Source organism: Triturus cristatus, chromosome 12 (assembly GCF_964204655.1).
Source record: "Triturus cristatus chromosome 12, aTriCri1.1, whole genome shotgun sequence".
Taxonomy (NCBI): Eukaryota; Metazoa; Chordata; class Amphibia; order Caudata; family Salamandridae; genus Triturus; species Triturus cristatus.
Window position 1 is genome coordinate 194,819,751 of NC_140595.1, and position 14,053 is coordinate 194,833,803.

General features: G+C 45.1%; 1 protein-coding gene across 1 annotated transcript in view; it reads left to right on the plus strand.

Moving 5' to 3' along the window:
• Positions 1-14,053, plus strand: part of HYDIN (HYDIN axonemal central pair apparatus protein) — a 2,467,744-nt gene that overhangs the window by 1,335,369 nt on the left and 1,118,322 nt on the right. The window contains exon 43 of the mRNA XM_085640020.1: positions 12,728-12,911. Within this exon, the coding sequence (XP_085496146.1) occupies positions 12,728-12,911 (184 nt within the window). The remainder of the gene's footprint in view (positions 1-12,727; positions 12,912-14,053) is intronic.

Genomic DNA, 14,053 nt, shown 5'->3' on the forward strand with positions numbered 1-14,053 from the left:
ATCAGAAACAGTCTCTGTGCTTCTTCCCTAAATTTGACATGTTAAGTAATTAGGTACTCTCCAGATTGGCTACTGGTGTACCCGGATATGTCCCTAGTATATGGTACTAGGGTACCCAGGGCATAGGTACTCCAGGGGTCTCCCATGGGCTGCAGCATGCATTACGCCACCCATTAGAGACCAATCAAATTGTGATTACAGGCCTGCCATTGCAGCCTGTGTAAGCTGATGCTAACACCACTTACGACAGTTATAGGTTTCCCTATATCTGAAGTCACTGCACTTAAAACCTATCAGTGATCCCTAAGGCAGGCCTTTCAATCCTGAAGGGAGGGTGCTGGGTCCTAGGGGTGAGGGTGCCTCTGCATGAGCAGGGCACCCTTACAACCTTTGGAGTCCATTCTTCCGGATTGTAAGTGCATCAGCCATTATAACATATAGAGTGGCCATGCGTCATTACGTGATGACCATCTCTAAACAGGCTGTAACAGAGCCTATCATGTTTGGTATCAAACATGTTGGAGTCAAACCCCCACACCATAAATGGTGTGGAATGTATGATTCCATGCACTGTAAAGTTCCTCCGGGAGGCCCTCAGTGCTCCTAGTACCAGTCTTCCAGAACTAGACAACAAGCTGGATCTGCTGCCGACCAGAGACACATTTCTGTCTGCCCTCCTGCTGTGGAGCCAAGCTCGAACAGGGAAAAGCAGAACAATATGTATCCTATCACAGCGAAGTGTGACCACCTCCCAGACAGGATTTAGTGTATTGGGACAGGGTGGTGGCACTTGCCAGCGCCACTGAGACTGCTTGAAGGGCACACTTGGTGCCCTCCTTGTATACGCTGGTTAAAACCAGTTTAGGGAGCCATTGGCTCCTGCTCTGGCACAAAACTGGACAAAGGATATGGGAGTATCCTCCCCACTGTCCAGCCCCTCCTCTGGGAGGAACCCCTGAATCGTCCCAACCCTTTCCTAGGGTACTTAAGGACTTACCTGTGGGTGGGTCCCTAGATTCATTGTGGGACAAGATTCAGATTACATACCACTTCAACTTCGACCGTCTGGACACTCTGGACTTTGCTGGACTTCTCTTTGGAAACCGAGACTGCAATGCAGAAGATTCCTGGTGCTCCTGGTCTCGTCGTCTTGCTGGTCTTCTGTATCGTCTGTGCCCGTGCTCCATACAGGTTCTTCACCAGGCCTGTGGACATCCAAGACACCTGAAGGAATCTCCTGTGGAGTGAAGGAGTCACTCCTCTGGATCTGCATGCACCGCAACGCAGCCTACCGGTCTGCTGATCCTGGGCTCCCAGAAACTCAGAAAAGCTCAGGAACACAGGTGGTGGCTCTGCAACTCTCTCGAGGCCTGCACTGTCTTCATACTGAGTTTGAGGCCAGTATTCCTCGTCTGAACCGCTGGAGAAGAACCCCTGTGCACCGCGCCAACTTGCCGTCACCAAAACTTGTTGGCTCGCTCCTCCAGAGAGCTTCGGGCTCCTAGAAGCTCTAACCTCAAGCAACTCCTGCAGCCAAGATCTTCGCCCTCACCGCTTCCTCTGCACCGTGGGCCTTCTTCATTGGTGAGCTGCTCGAGGTCCTCTTGGTACTCCTGTGCCTTCAGCCCGTGGGTTCTCTTGAGGGTCTTCTTTGGCTTCAGTGGGCTCCCCTGATTGTTCGGGCCTGCGCCGACTTACCTGCTTGTGGTGAGTCACTTGGACCTTGCTGGTCCTGACATTGCACCTCTTTCGTCGACTATGTTGTTTGCTGCTGCCAAGGCTTTTTTGTGCCCCTGCCGGACACTGACCACTTGGCTCTCGATGTGCGACATTGGACAGCTCGTGAATGGCTCCTGCTCTTCCACTACGTCGCTTGGTCTGCACAGCTACAACCTCAAGAGCACCGTCAACTCTTCTGCATCTACCAACATCGGTGGGCATTCGTCTTCCGTGCCTCCTGGTCACTCCTGAGTGGTATAGACTCTGTCCCCTCTGCTTGCAGGTACCTCTCATCTTGAATCCACCTTTGGGCTCCACCGGGCTCCTTCGTCTTTTTCTCCAGCAGCAATTTTCCTGAAGTCCTCCATTGTGGTCGGCAGCGGTTTCCGATGTCACTTGACACCTATGCACCCGGCTTCCCAGAATTAGGTATCCTGGTTCCTGGGGTATCCCCCGGTGGGGTGACTCTCCAACCTTCCATCTTCCACAGGGTTTCTTCAGGGTCCACTGGGAAGGGTCCTTCTTCTTTAAAATTGCAACCGCGACTTACCTATTAACTAACATTGAGAACGCAGTTGTGTTCCCACTCTGCACAAGACCTCCCTAGGGTTCCTAGAGACTCACCTTGGGTGGTTCCTTGGGTCACCAGCTCTTCTACGTCTTCTGGGTCCATTCTTGACTTGAGTCGTGGTTTGCATTTCACGGTTTTAGTATATGGTTTGGTCTCCCCCTGGAGACCACTATGTATTTGTGCTACTTATCTGCTCTGTTTCCTAAGTATTGTGTATGTTGTGTTTATATTTCCGGGTAGGTAATATTGCAATGTGTTAGTGAGTGTTTGTAATAAAACACATTTTTATAACTACACTGTGTGATTTTTTTTCACTAAACCTATACCATAATATTAAGTACTGGTAAAACAAGCTGCTTTACACTCCTTCTGGGCTAAGCCTGAAGGCTGCTCTCCACAGCTACCACTTAGAGAGCTTTCCAAGGTTGTCTAAGACCACTAAAATCACCATAAGGGTGGTCTGGATTAGTGCAGGGTGCTACACTTACATAAATGAGCACCATATACTAAGCCATCCTCTCAACAGTATTTCTTTCTCCTGTCCCCATTTCCTATGCTTCCTCTCTTGTTTCATTTGTCAAACATTTTCCATCACCATGGTGCTCCATCATGCATGCTGAGTTTAGTTTATTTCAATTCATTGTTAATGTAATGGTATGATTAGCATACCATAGACTAATAAAGCTTGATAAATAACACAAATATGTTTCTACAACTCACCATTTACAAAATTGTATATAAACACTACATTGTATCCACCTACGAATGTGTTTTGTGATTTCGATGAAGATTCCCTTGATAGAGAACTAGTGTTACAATATATTGTTCATGTATATCAAAGAATATTTATTAAAACACATTAACCCTACATGTTGCATTTAGATTCCACATAGATGCAGAGTTCAATATTTTTGTGCAGATCCTAGAATCGATGAATGGATAATTAGGTGTAGCAGAATCTCCCTACCACCAATATTGGTATATGATATACATTCTTATTATGGCATGTCCCTAGAGCCAGATTGAAAGATCTTGTAACATATGATTTAAAAAATGTATCTCGCGTTTTTTAGTTTCTCTTCTGTATTGCAAATGATTGAATGCATTCAGTCTTTTGTGAGTCTTTTATTGTGAACTGCAAGTCTGCCCTGGGAGAGTTGCATGGACACAAGTGTTTTTCTTACAAATACTCTTTCAACGTTTCATGTAGTATCATATCTAAACAAATGAAGTGGGGCATGTATAACTTAACACTTGTAACAAATACGCAGGACAACAGGTATTGTACCATCCCTGACCTCGGAATCAGAACGTATGGCACATCATAGGCAATACTTTCCCCGAAGACCATTAAATGGCACAATTTCTAATACTTGTCGATAATGCTCCAAAATAGGCCATTCCTTGCATTTTGAACCTATCTTGACTGTTCTCAGAAAAGGCAAGAACAATTTTTACAGATAATGAAATATTTACAGCATTTTAATCTGGAAATTAGATGTATTTCTACATGAACATGTTTTGTATCAAATTTAGCTGCTCTTATCAACTTCAACTACTCATCATCTTACTTCTTGTTATATAATCACCTATCATTTTCGCTACTAATATGTTTTCTACTGATAAAACATGTTTTTCAACACATACAACCTTTGTTAAAATGTATGGTGTATTGAATGTGTCTAATCATTGAACTATTCTGTATTCGAAGAAACCAGGGTTTATCATTCCAAATAAACACTGAGTGGATTTATCGACCTTTTAAAAATTCCAAATACGTGTTAATATACAATGTTGTATCTAATTCAAAATACAATACATTTATGGATCATTAACTCAGTAAGTAGTGTAAGACGTAATTAAGATCCACAATGAACCTTAAGAAAAACCTAGTTTGACATATCCTTGTCTGCCATATTGTGGGTACTCCCGGACTTCGATTGCACTGTGACACTCATTACAAGAAAATGCCAAATTCCAACCTTTGTGCAAACCCCTCTTTGCACAAAGGTCAGAATTGTACGTTATGTGAAGTGTATTGCACCCTGCAGTTACTCTGTGAGATCAAATTTGCATCCCTTTTTACATTTCAACAGGTCAAACCTGCCCAGTAATTACTAGAATGTGCAGATTTTGGTGCAGTAAGCACCTAAATGCACATGTTATTCCAAATATTGGGAACGTTTCTGAATTGGTGCTATTTACTGCACACCATAAGTTCTGTCCTCTACAGACTACGATTGTATTGGTTGTGCTAAATATTTCAGCCTTTTCTGGGCTTCTAGTAATGAGGACGTATACCTATAAATTCTTTTTGAGACAGTAAGAAAGTGACTAGGCCAATTGTTGTATTGAATTCAATCATAGCTTCCTTGGAGTTCCAGGTAAAGGGAAGTTCTAGCGTGAATTGCCCCCTGAATATCATAGGCTGCAGAATCGTTGTGCTATAAAGGGGAGATCTACTGCTTTTAGTGTATTTTTTTTACCCTCAAAGTTCTTTTTATTAACGTCTGCTCAGTATACAGCCAATATTACAGGCAAATGAATTGTAATGTGCTTACATCAATAACAGGAAAACTCCACAAGACTCCCCTCCCCCACCCTCCACTCAGGGCTGATCTCTGTTGTCCCTCGATGGTAGCAAGTACTTTCCAGTGTGCATCTTTGGTCCCTTCTTCTTCTCTCACCCCCCCCCCCCCCCCCCAAGGCAGTGTCAGGGGCCTCTACATGATCTCCTCATTCCCAAGATCTTATCCAATTTATGTGGACATTCTCTGGCCTTATATACCACTTTCTCTGCCCCACAACACCAGTCTAAATAATTTTCCCACTCCAACAGTCCCAGTGGCTGGCTCACCCCCCAAGCTTTGCAGTGTTCCGTTTTGCTACTGTTGCCGCCACCTTGAGCCATATCATATGATATTTAGGCCATTTTGTCTCGCCCGTCACACAGATAATGAGCCACCGTGGTTCCACCGGTACCTCCACCCAGTGACATCGGTCTTAACCGGTGTGACCTCCCTCCAATAATTGTGGATGTAAGGTCAGTTCCAGATAATATGAAAGAAGGAGCCTATTTCGCCACACCAGCTTGCACAATACCCGGATACACAGTGTCCCAGCCGATGCAGTAGTGTTCTAGACGAGTATGATCTATGGAGGATTCATAGTTGAATAAGTTGGACTACGTACTGCTTTCTCCCAGTCATCGTCCTCCAATAGCTCCAGGTCTGTCTCCCATGTCTCTCTCAGGAAGCCCAAAGGGTCCGGTAAATTGTTTGTGAGTTTCTTATATATGAGGGAGGTGGCCCTGGCTATCATTGGGTCCATTAGTAGTCTATCTTCTAGGGGTGAGGACTCTGGCAGCGATTCCCCTTCAGTAAGGTATTTGCGAAGGGCGTGTCCCACTTGCAAATATTTAAGCTGTTCGTGTCTGACATCTCGTATTCTATTTTCAAGTTATCAAAGGATATCAGTGCCTGTGCCTAGCATTCCCTACTGTTTAAATTCCTTTAAGTCCCTCACCTCTCTTAACAGATCGCTATCCCACAACAGGGTTTTCTTGGTCAGCTTTCCCTCCTAACCCAGGTATTTGGTTGCTTCGCGCCAGGCTCAGACCACTGTCTGCGTATGGAATGGGAGCTGTTTTTCTCGGCTCCTACGGTAAAGTGCTCGCGGATAGTCCCTGTTGCCCATCGCTAAATGATCAACTCGAAAGGCCGAATCATTGCGATCTGTGAACACCCATTTATTTATTGTCATCACTCGTGTAGCCCAAAAATACTGTTGTGTAGTTCCTATAAGCCTATATAGGATCTGCATGTTTAGACAACATACACTGTAGGATTGGTGTCCAGACTGATTCTAGACACCCCCACCGGGAATCTTAGCCTGTAAACCAGCTAGCTCACAGTGCCACTAGAAACCTCTCTTACCAAGGAGAGAATAGTTCTTGGCAACTATCGAACATGACAACTCTGTCCCATCAGGGATCGTGGAAACAGTGCTATACTTTTTGCTCAGTCACTCATGCTCACTTTGTCTCAGAGAAATACACAGAATAAACGGTGGGGACATTTTCCAATAAACATTTATTGAACCAGCGTCATTCTTGTGTAAAATAGGTGTCCTGAAACATCCATTAGACAGAAACAGATATAAATGATTAGAAGCACTAACAGAGTAAAAGGATGGTAGATTTCTACCATTGTGCTAAAACAGTGAATACAGGCAAGTATATAAAATACATGACAGTAGTAAATGCATACTCCTACGATGCAACCCTAATTAGATGTACCTAAGTGTACCTAGCATGTATGTAGGTGTAAAGCCAAGAATCCCTCTAGGATAAAGTCAACCCCATTACATGAAGTGAGAGACTGTGGGACCCTGTCTTGCTCTCGAGGTGGACACCCCGCAAGGGATGTCAGACCACTGCAAGCTGGAGTGTCTACGTGCAGGAATATCAGCGTCTCGCGTCAGTGTGTCAGCATGGAAGTCCTTTTCTTCTCTGACTACCTCAGCAAGATATGGTGTTTATATACCCAAAGTGGTACCCTCAGGGGTTCTACCTTGCTGTGTCATGTCGGACTTAGGATGACGGAAGGAATGACCCTTATACATAGTTATCATGCAGGAGATGGTAGTCCTGCTGAGTTTCCAAGAATCCTCATGCAAAATAGATGAGGCTAGTTTCCAGGAAAAAACCTACATCCTGTTAGCAGTACCGTTACTAGGTAAAAGGTCAGTCCCAAGAACCGTTATGTAGTGTAATGGTAGGGGAGAATATAGGTGAAAGGGTAGGTTGCTACATGAGCCTATATTGGGGTACCTATATGGAACATAACAATACTTCCTGATGTCTGGGACTGATAGTACTCCCTCATAGACACCCCTCTTGAGTTTACACAGTGCTATTCTAGAGCTGCCTCCATCCCGTAGGAGTTTACGCAGTTCACTGTCTATACTTTGAAACTTCTCCATCTGTATTTTGTATAGGGTGTTTTGCAATATGTATAGTAGGCGAGTTAGGGATATCATTTTAAATAGAACTGCTCTGCCCATTAGGGACACCGGTAGTTTCCTCCAGTGTGCCTCGTTTTAAGGCATTCTAGCTGTGTGTGTAGGTTATTTAGCAGGAGGTCTTCCCCTTTCTTGGATATCTGAATACCCAAATATGTGAAATTGTCCTTAACTAGTAGTGGGGTCATCCCTGCTAGTCTAATGGGGACCTCTTCCGTCAGGGGGAAAAGTAGAGACTTTTTCCAGTTAATCTTGTATCCGCTGTAACTGCCTAACAACTGGAATATATGAAGCACCCTATGCACCAACCTATAAGTGTTAGCAAGATAAAGGAGTACATCATCTGCATACAGGGATATACGGTCTTCCCAATCGCCCCCTCTTTGTATGCCAGTTAGTAGGGGATTTTTACAGACCCAGGCTGCCAACGGTTCGAGTGCTAAGGCAAATATAATTGGTGAGAGTGGACAGCACAGCCTGTCTCGTGCCCTTTCTGAGTGTAAATGATCGAGATACCAATCCATTGACTCATACACTAGCCTGCAGGTCTTAATATAGGAGTTTGACCCATGCACCGAAACCCAGCCAAAATCCAAGTCTGTGCAAGGTCGCAAACATGTACGTCCATTTGATACCATCAAACGCCATTTGCGCATCGAGAGATAGCAGCACTGCTTCCTCAGGCTGTGCTGCTCCAATCACGTGGAGCCCTCCGTATAGCCTTTTTAAGTTGAGCGGCATGCTTCTTTGGGGCATAAATCCCGATTGTTCTGGGTATACCAATGTTGAGATCACCGTTCGGAGTCCAGTTGCCAGAGCCTTCGCTAGCACCTTGGCTTTCAGATTCAGCAACAATATTGCTCTATAAGAACCACATTCATCAGAGGGATTGCCCTTTTTGGGTAGCACTACTATAGTGGCCAGTCTTTGATCCAGGGGTAGTTTTCTCTCTTTCCTGGACTCCTGGAACATGTTGAGTAAGTGTGGGGTGATTTTACTTCCTGTGATCTTGTAGAGCTCCACCGGGAGCCCATTTGGACCAGCCGTTTTCCCTGACTGGAGACCAGTGCGAGCTCCCACTATTTCTTCTATTGTGAAGTCTTGGTCTAAAGAAGTTCTGTCGTCTGCAGATAAGGTAGGGAGATTGATATCCTTCAGTAACTCAGTACAGTCCGCTTCTGAGCGGGTCGAGGAGGCGGCATACAACGATTCATAGTAGGTAGCAAATGCCTCCGCTATATCCCTGCCGGTCTGATGAATTCCGCCCTCCAAAGAATGGATTTCCAGGACCCAGTTTCTATTCCTGTCTCTCTGCTCTATCCAGGCTATCATTTTATTGGCCTTGTCTCCTATGTAGTAGAACTTCCTCTGGGTTGCTCTTGCTTGTGCAAGTGCTGTTCACTCTACCAGGTCTCTTAATTCATGCTGCTTAAGCTGGAGCTAGTGCCTCAGGGGTGAGTCTGGAGCCCTCCCTTCTACATCATGGCCACCTTCCTTTTTCTACCTAATTGTGCCTGGACATATCCCCTGATCACGGTTTTGTATGCCCCTCACAAAGTTCAGACTGATTCGACAAACCCTCATTGTCTTGAAAGTATTGTATTGTACGTTCCTGAAACTTTTGGACAAACTGTTTATCCCTGAAATGCCAGGGATCCAGTCTCTGGTGTAATGTGACATCTCTCACTGGCCCCAGGAGCTGAACCTCGACAGGGGAGTGATCTAAGATGCCACGTGCCTTCTGGGTCGCTCCTCAGAACAAACCCTCCTGTGCTTTGAACGTAAAAATATAATCCAGCTGGTAATAACTGCTGTGTTTTGCACATGTGTATTTGTATTGACGTCCCGTCGGGTTATGGGCACGCCATCGCATCCACCAACACCACCCCCCAACCCCCCCCCCCCCCCTCCCCCGCCCCCCGTGGCTCCCGAACCTGTTCCTCCTCGGGCCCCTGATTGCTGTATTGTTTTTTGAGAACAACTTCTTGCAGCTAGTCTGAAAGTGAAAGCAAGTTTTAGGTTCCTTTTTGATACAGTCTTCTCACAAAGAATAACCAGTCCTCAGTAAGACAGACTGAGAATGTCTTCTCACAGTGAATCATCTGTCTGCCATTGGACATTTGACATAGTTTTGTTTTTAACACCTTTATTATTAGAGTTTTCAGTGACATATAGAAAGCACTGTTAAACAAACACAGTAACCAAATAATAAACAAAACAGTTGCCCATGACATGAATCCCCCTTTCCCACCACAGCCTGATACAATATACAATCGACAAAAGTATAATAGCAGGAGGAGGTGAGGAGGCAATACAGTGGGGGTGTGAATATAAGTCATATAGAGGTGACCAAAAAGTAGCATCTACTGAATAACCGATATCCCTCTCAGGCACAGCAGGTAAGTAAGTTTCAATCCGCCTCCTCAGTACCGACCACCACCTCGGAATCAGAGCCATCATCCCAACCATACGATTGAAATTGTACAACCACCAGTATCCGAGCTGCAATATCATCCTGAGCTTTTTTGATGCATTTAGTTAGTTTAAAGGGTTGCTCCTAAGGTAACGCACATTCCAGAACATTGCAGACCCAGTGACCCCCCTCTGCAGGGGGGGGGGGGCTGGGGGGCGAGCTCCCATCTACCTGATGGCCAACTTTCTCTTAACCAGGAGGAGAGTCAACTGTAAGAACCTGTAAGGTATCTTCCTACCCTAGGTTTGTGCTGCGATGCCCAACAAAAAAGTACAAGGTAGAACTGAGAGCAGGAGACCTGTGTCACCACTACCCTCCAATGCTCCATGACTGCAGCACAGGACCAGGCAAGATGAAGGAAGGTGACGCATTCCTCCTCACACCTGGGACACTTATCCATCCGATCCGGTTAGATTTTACTAATGGCATAGGGAGTAATGTATGTGGGCTGAAGGTAATTGAAACATATCAGTTACATGAGACCTCAAGAACCAGTGCGCAGGCTGGATCCTAGTCCACATCGGAAATTCGTTTCAGTAGTTCCACCTCCCGTGCCTGCCTATCTCTTATGGGAGACCAGGCTAAATCGTCCCTAACGGCCCTTTAGAAGAGTGTTATCAAGTGTCTCGCCCCATCTGAGGCGTCCGCTCAATACCCGTGAGGGTGCAGGAGCAGCCGGAAATGTACAACCCAGTTCCCTCGCAGTATTCTTTAATTTTGCGTATTTCAAATACTGTCAAGCCCGCACTCAAAATGTGTCTTGCGCCTCTGGAAACGTAATGAAGACTTCCCCGGGGTCGAGGTCCCCTGCCAGGGAACAGCCCCCATCTCTCCACCGCTCCATGAACATTTCTGTATCTATAATGCAAAAGGGGCGAAGTCATAAAGCTGCAACTCTTTGTCAAGGGGGCCTTAAGGAGCACCTTAGCGACCATCTTTTACCAGATTACCACTATCTGACAGATCAGGTAGGGAACTGGATGTTCCGTGTGCCCACCACACATGATGAGCCTCGCCAATGTCATGTGTCCTGTTGCACCCCCAACTATCTGAGTAAGTAGGCCATTTCACTGCGTGCTGCAAAGGGTCTGCAAAATAATCATGCTGAATGTCCATTAGAGCTAGGCCCCCATCCCCCGTATTCCCCTTCAGGACCACTAAGGCCACCCTGCTTCGGCACCCTGCCCACACCAAGGAAGTCAACAAGCTGTCAAAGATGGTGTTGCCCACCCTAACGTGTTCCAGCAGTTCTGTACACAATAGCTTTACCTAACAAAGGAATGAGGGTCCAAAGCTCATCGCGTCCAGCACAGCCATCAATTAGGTTCAGTCAACTGTATCAGATGCTTTTTCCAGGTTGATGGCCACAAATGCCATATCCCGTTGGTCATCAACAACCCCATGCAGTATGTTAGTCAGTTTGCGAATATTGTATACCTTGCTCTGGCCCGGAATGAAACCCCACTGGTCTTCATCAACCAGGTTTCGTGTTACACCATGGAGTCTGGTAGCCAAAGCTTGCAAAGCACCTTAATATTTCAATTAATCATTTTGAGTGACCTGTAAGAGGAGAGGTCTGCTGTATCTCCCCCAGGTTTGGGCATAAGACATATAATGCCCTCCCGCACTGAGGGGGGGGGATCTTCCTATCCCGTGCCTCCTAAAATACCTCTAACAGTCACTCCAAAAGTGTGCTGGCGTAAGTTTGGTAAAACTCGACCAGGATGCCATCACATCCCAGCACTTTTAACCTGTTGAGGTCTTGCAGGACCCTCTCAGTTGCTTCTGGATTAGTTCAGCATCTAGGTCTTGCGCACTATCCACTGGGAGTCTGGGCATAGCTACCCATCAAGGAATAGGCCTACTGCGTCTCCATCTTTAGCAATCTGAGCGTTGTATACTGCCCTAAGGTCTATTTGAAAGGTTAGTAAGATGTCTCATCGGGCAGTCACCAGTCGTCTCCCTGGATCATAAATGTGTAAAATAGGTGGCAAAGCCTGGTCACGGCAGAGTATCCAGGCCAAGAGTTTCCCTGATGTGTCTCTTTCTCTGTTTATGCTTTGCCAAAATTGTGTAAGCGTATATTTGTCCAGTGTATCCTACAACCCGTGTAATCTCCACTGTGTTTGTGTAATCCCACGCCTAGCTTTTACCGTGGATGTCTCCTCCCTCTGATAGTCTGCCAGTTCCAGCTCACATCGCACCACGTCACATTCTGTTTTCACCTACCATAAGTGGTACCCATGTATGCGCCTCTCAAAACCGTCTTCATGGCCTCTCACTCATTAGCTCTTCTTGTTGTTGTTCCCCAGTTGGGAGCGACACAGGGCATCAGGACATCCAGAGGCAAGCACCAATTTCTCCTCTCCTGGGTGTCCCCATGCCAGATAAAACGCAACAACATCGGGGCATGATTGTACAAATACCTTCCCAAGTGTATGATATCCCGCTTAGAGGTGTAAGGAAGCCCGGTCACCGGAATACGGTCCAGGTGACTATAGGTATTGTGTGTTAAAGAGGGGCAAGTGTATTCTTGAGCCTGCAGGTAGACTGCCCTCCAGCCATTCAATTTGAGATAGTTAATAACCAGTATGCTCCAGTAAAATACAAAGATGCATTGTTTAAAATTCTTTCTTCAGTTAAGAAAATTAACGTTGGACAAGAGGGTTTGATTGTGATTTTTCTATTGCAGAACTTAACCAAAGTGAAGTATACATATTATGTGATTGTCAAGAAATGTTACCTTGTGTAACAGTTTTGCTACATTCGGTAACCAGTGTTCTATTGGACAAATGCTTTGCACCAATCGTAAATGTTTCATTCACTCAGGAGGCAACATGTTGGGGTAGAGCTCTGTTATGGTGATCGTCTGGTTCACCATCTTCGTTAGGTATTTCATTTCTGGTGTACGTGCTTTCTTATATGCTTTTTACTTTCAACAGCTGAGTGACTGCTTTCAAGGAATCATATTTGATGGACTGGAGACCCTTTTTTCTCTCAACATTGCCACAGCCCTCAACTGCCTACTCAAAGCAATCAACAACCGGCAACACATCTATGTGTTGAATCTAAATCAGGAATATGCATCTTTGAAGGCTCGGGAGAAGGTCAAAAAGCAAAAGGAAGGTAAGGTCTTAAGTCTAACCTCTCAAAACCATCAGTTATTAGTAGTGTTTACCACAACTTATGAACCGTCTGCTACTTCTCAGAATCAGCTCTTCTTTGGCTCCAAGACTAAGAACTGTTAGTGCTAGGCCATCTTAAACTGTGAGCTCTTTGGTTCACCATTCAGGTTCTGCTCACACCTTACTGTGGGTAATGAACTATTCCTGCAAAGTGCCTCACCTTTATTTGTGCTAGTTTCTGTTCGGATCCTTGTTATCTTTGATATTACAACCATAACCAGCTGGCTGGCGCTATGCATATGCCACCTTCTTCACTTCTGAGTTAGTTCACACCTGAAACAATCAGTTGTTGATGAAACATAAAATGCATAACTTACCTCTACTATGCCAGATACTTCTTCGGACAGGCACAAAATGTTCCTTTCATAATTATTAATAGCTTCCCTTCTGTACCACGAACTTGAAGATCAGCTTGCATCTAAACTCAAACAATCAAGGTGATGTTGATGATTGGCTTGTGTCAACCCCCACCTGCTTTACTTCAGGTACTGTACTCGTCCTAAACCATCATCTGATAGTTTTCCAATGTTCACACTGTGCGCCATCTCCCCAACTTTAGGACTAGTGCACAGTTTTATGCCGCGTATGCTGATATAGAAGAGGCCTACCTGTGGCTGCTGTAGTGAAGGGGATAGGGGGTACTCCCCCCCTACTTCACGAGAGACCCTGATAGTCCTATTGCTGAAATCAGGTAAAGATCATCATACAGACCCCTGTCAATGCTTATCAAGGATTAAAAGATCCTCATTAAAGTGTTGCTGAAGAAAATAATGTCAGCCCTCCATCCTAGATACCCCCATACCAGAGTAGTTTTGTACCTGTCAGAAATATCTTCACTAGTATTAGAATACCATCAATCAATCAAACAGTCTTTATTTCGACTTCATGTCATGAAAGACAATTTTAAAAACAAAACTCATCATTATTTACAAAAGCACTTTAAAAAACATTTCATCATCAAGTGTTTCCAATTTTTGGGCTATACATATAGAATTCATGGTACTAAAGTTAGGAGCAACATGATTTGTTTTACTGCATAAGTGGTATTCCTAATCGACCAAATAAAAAAATAAATATCTGACT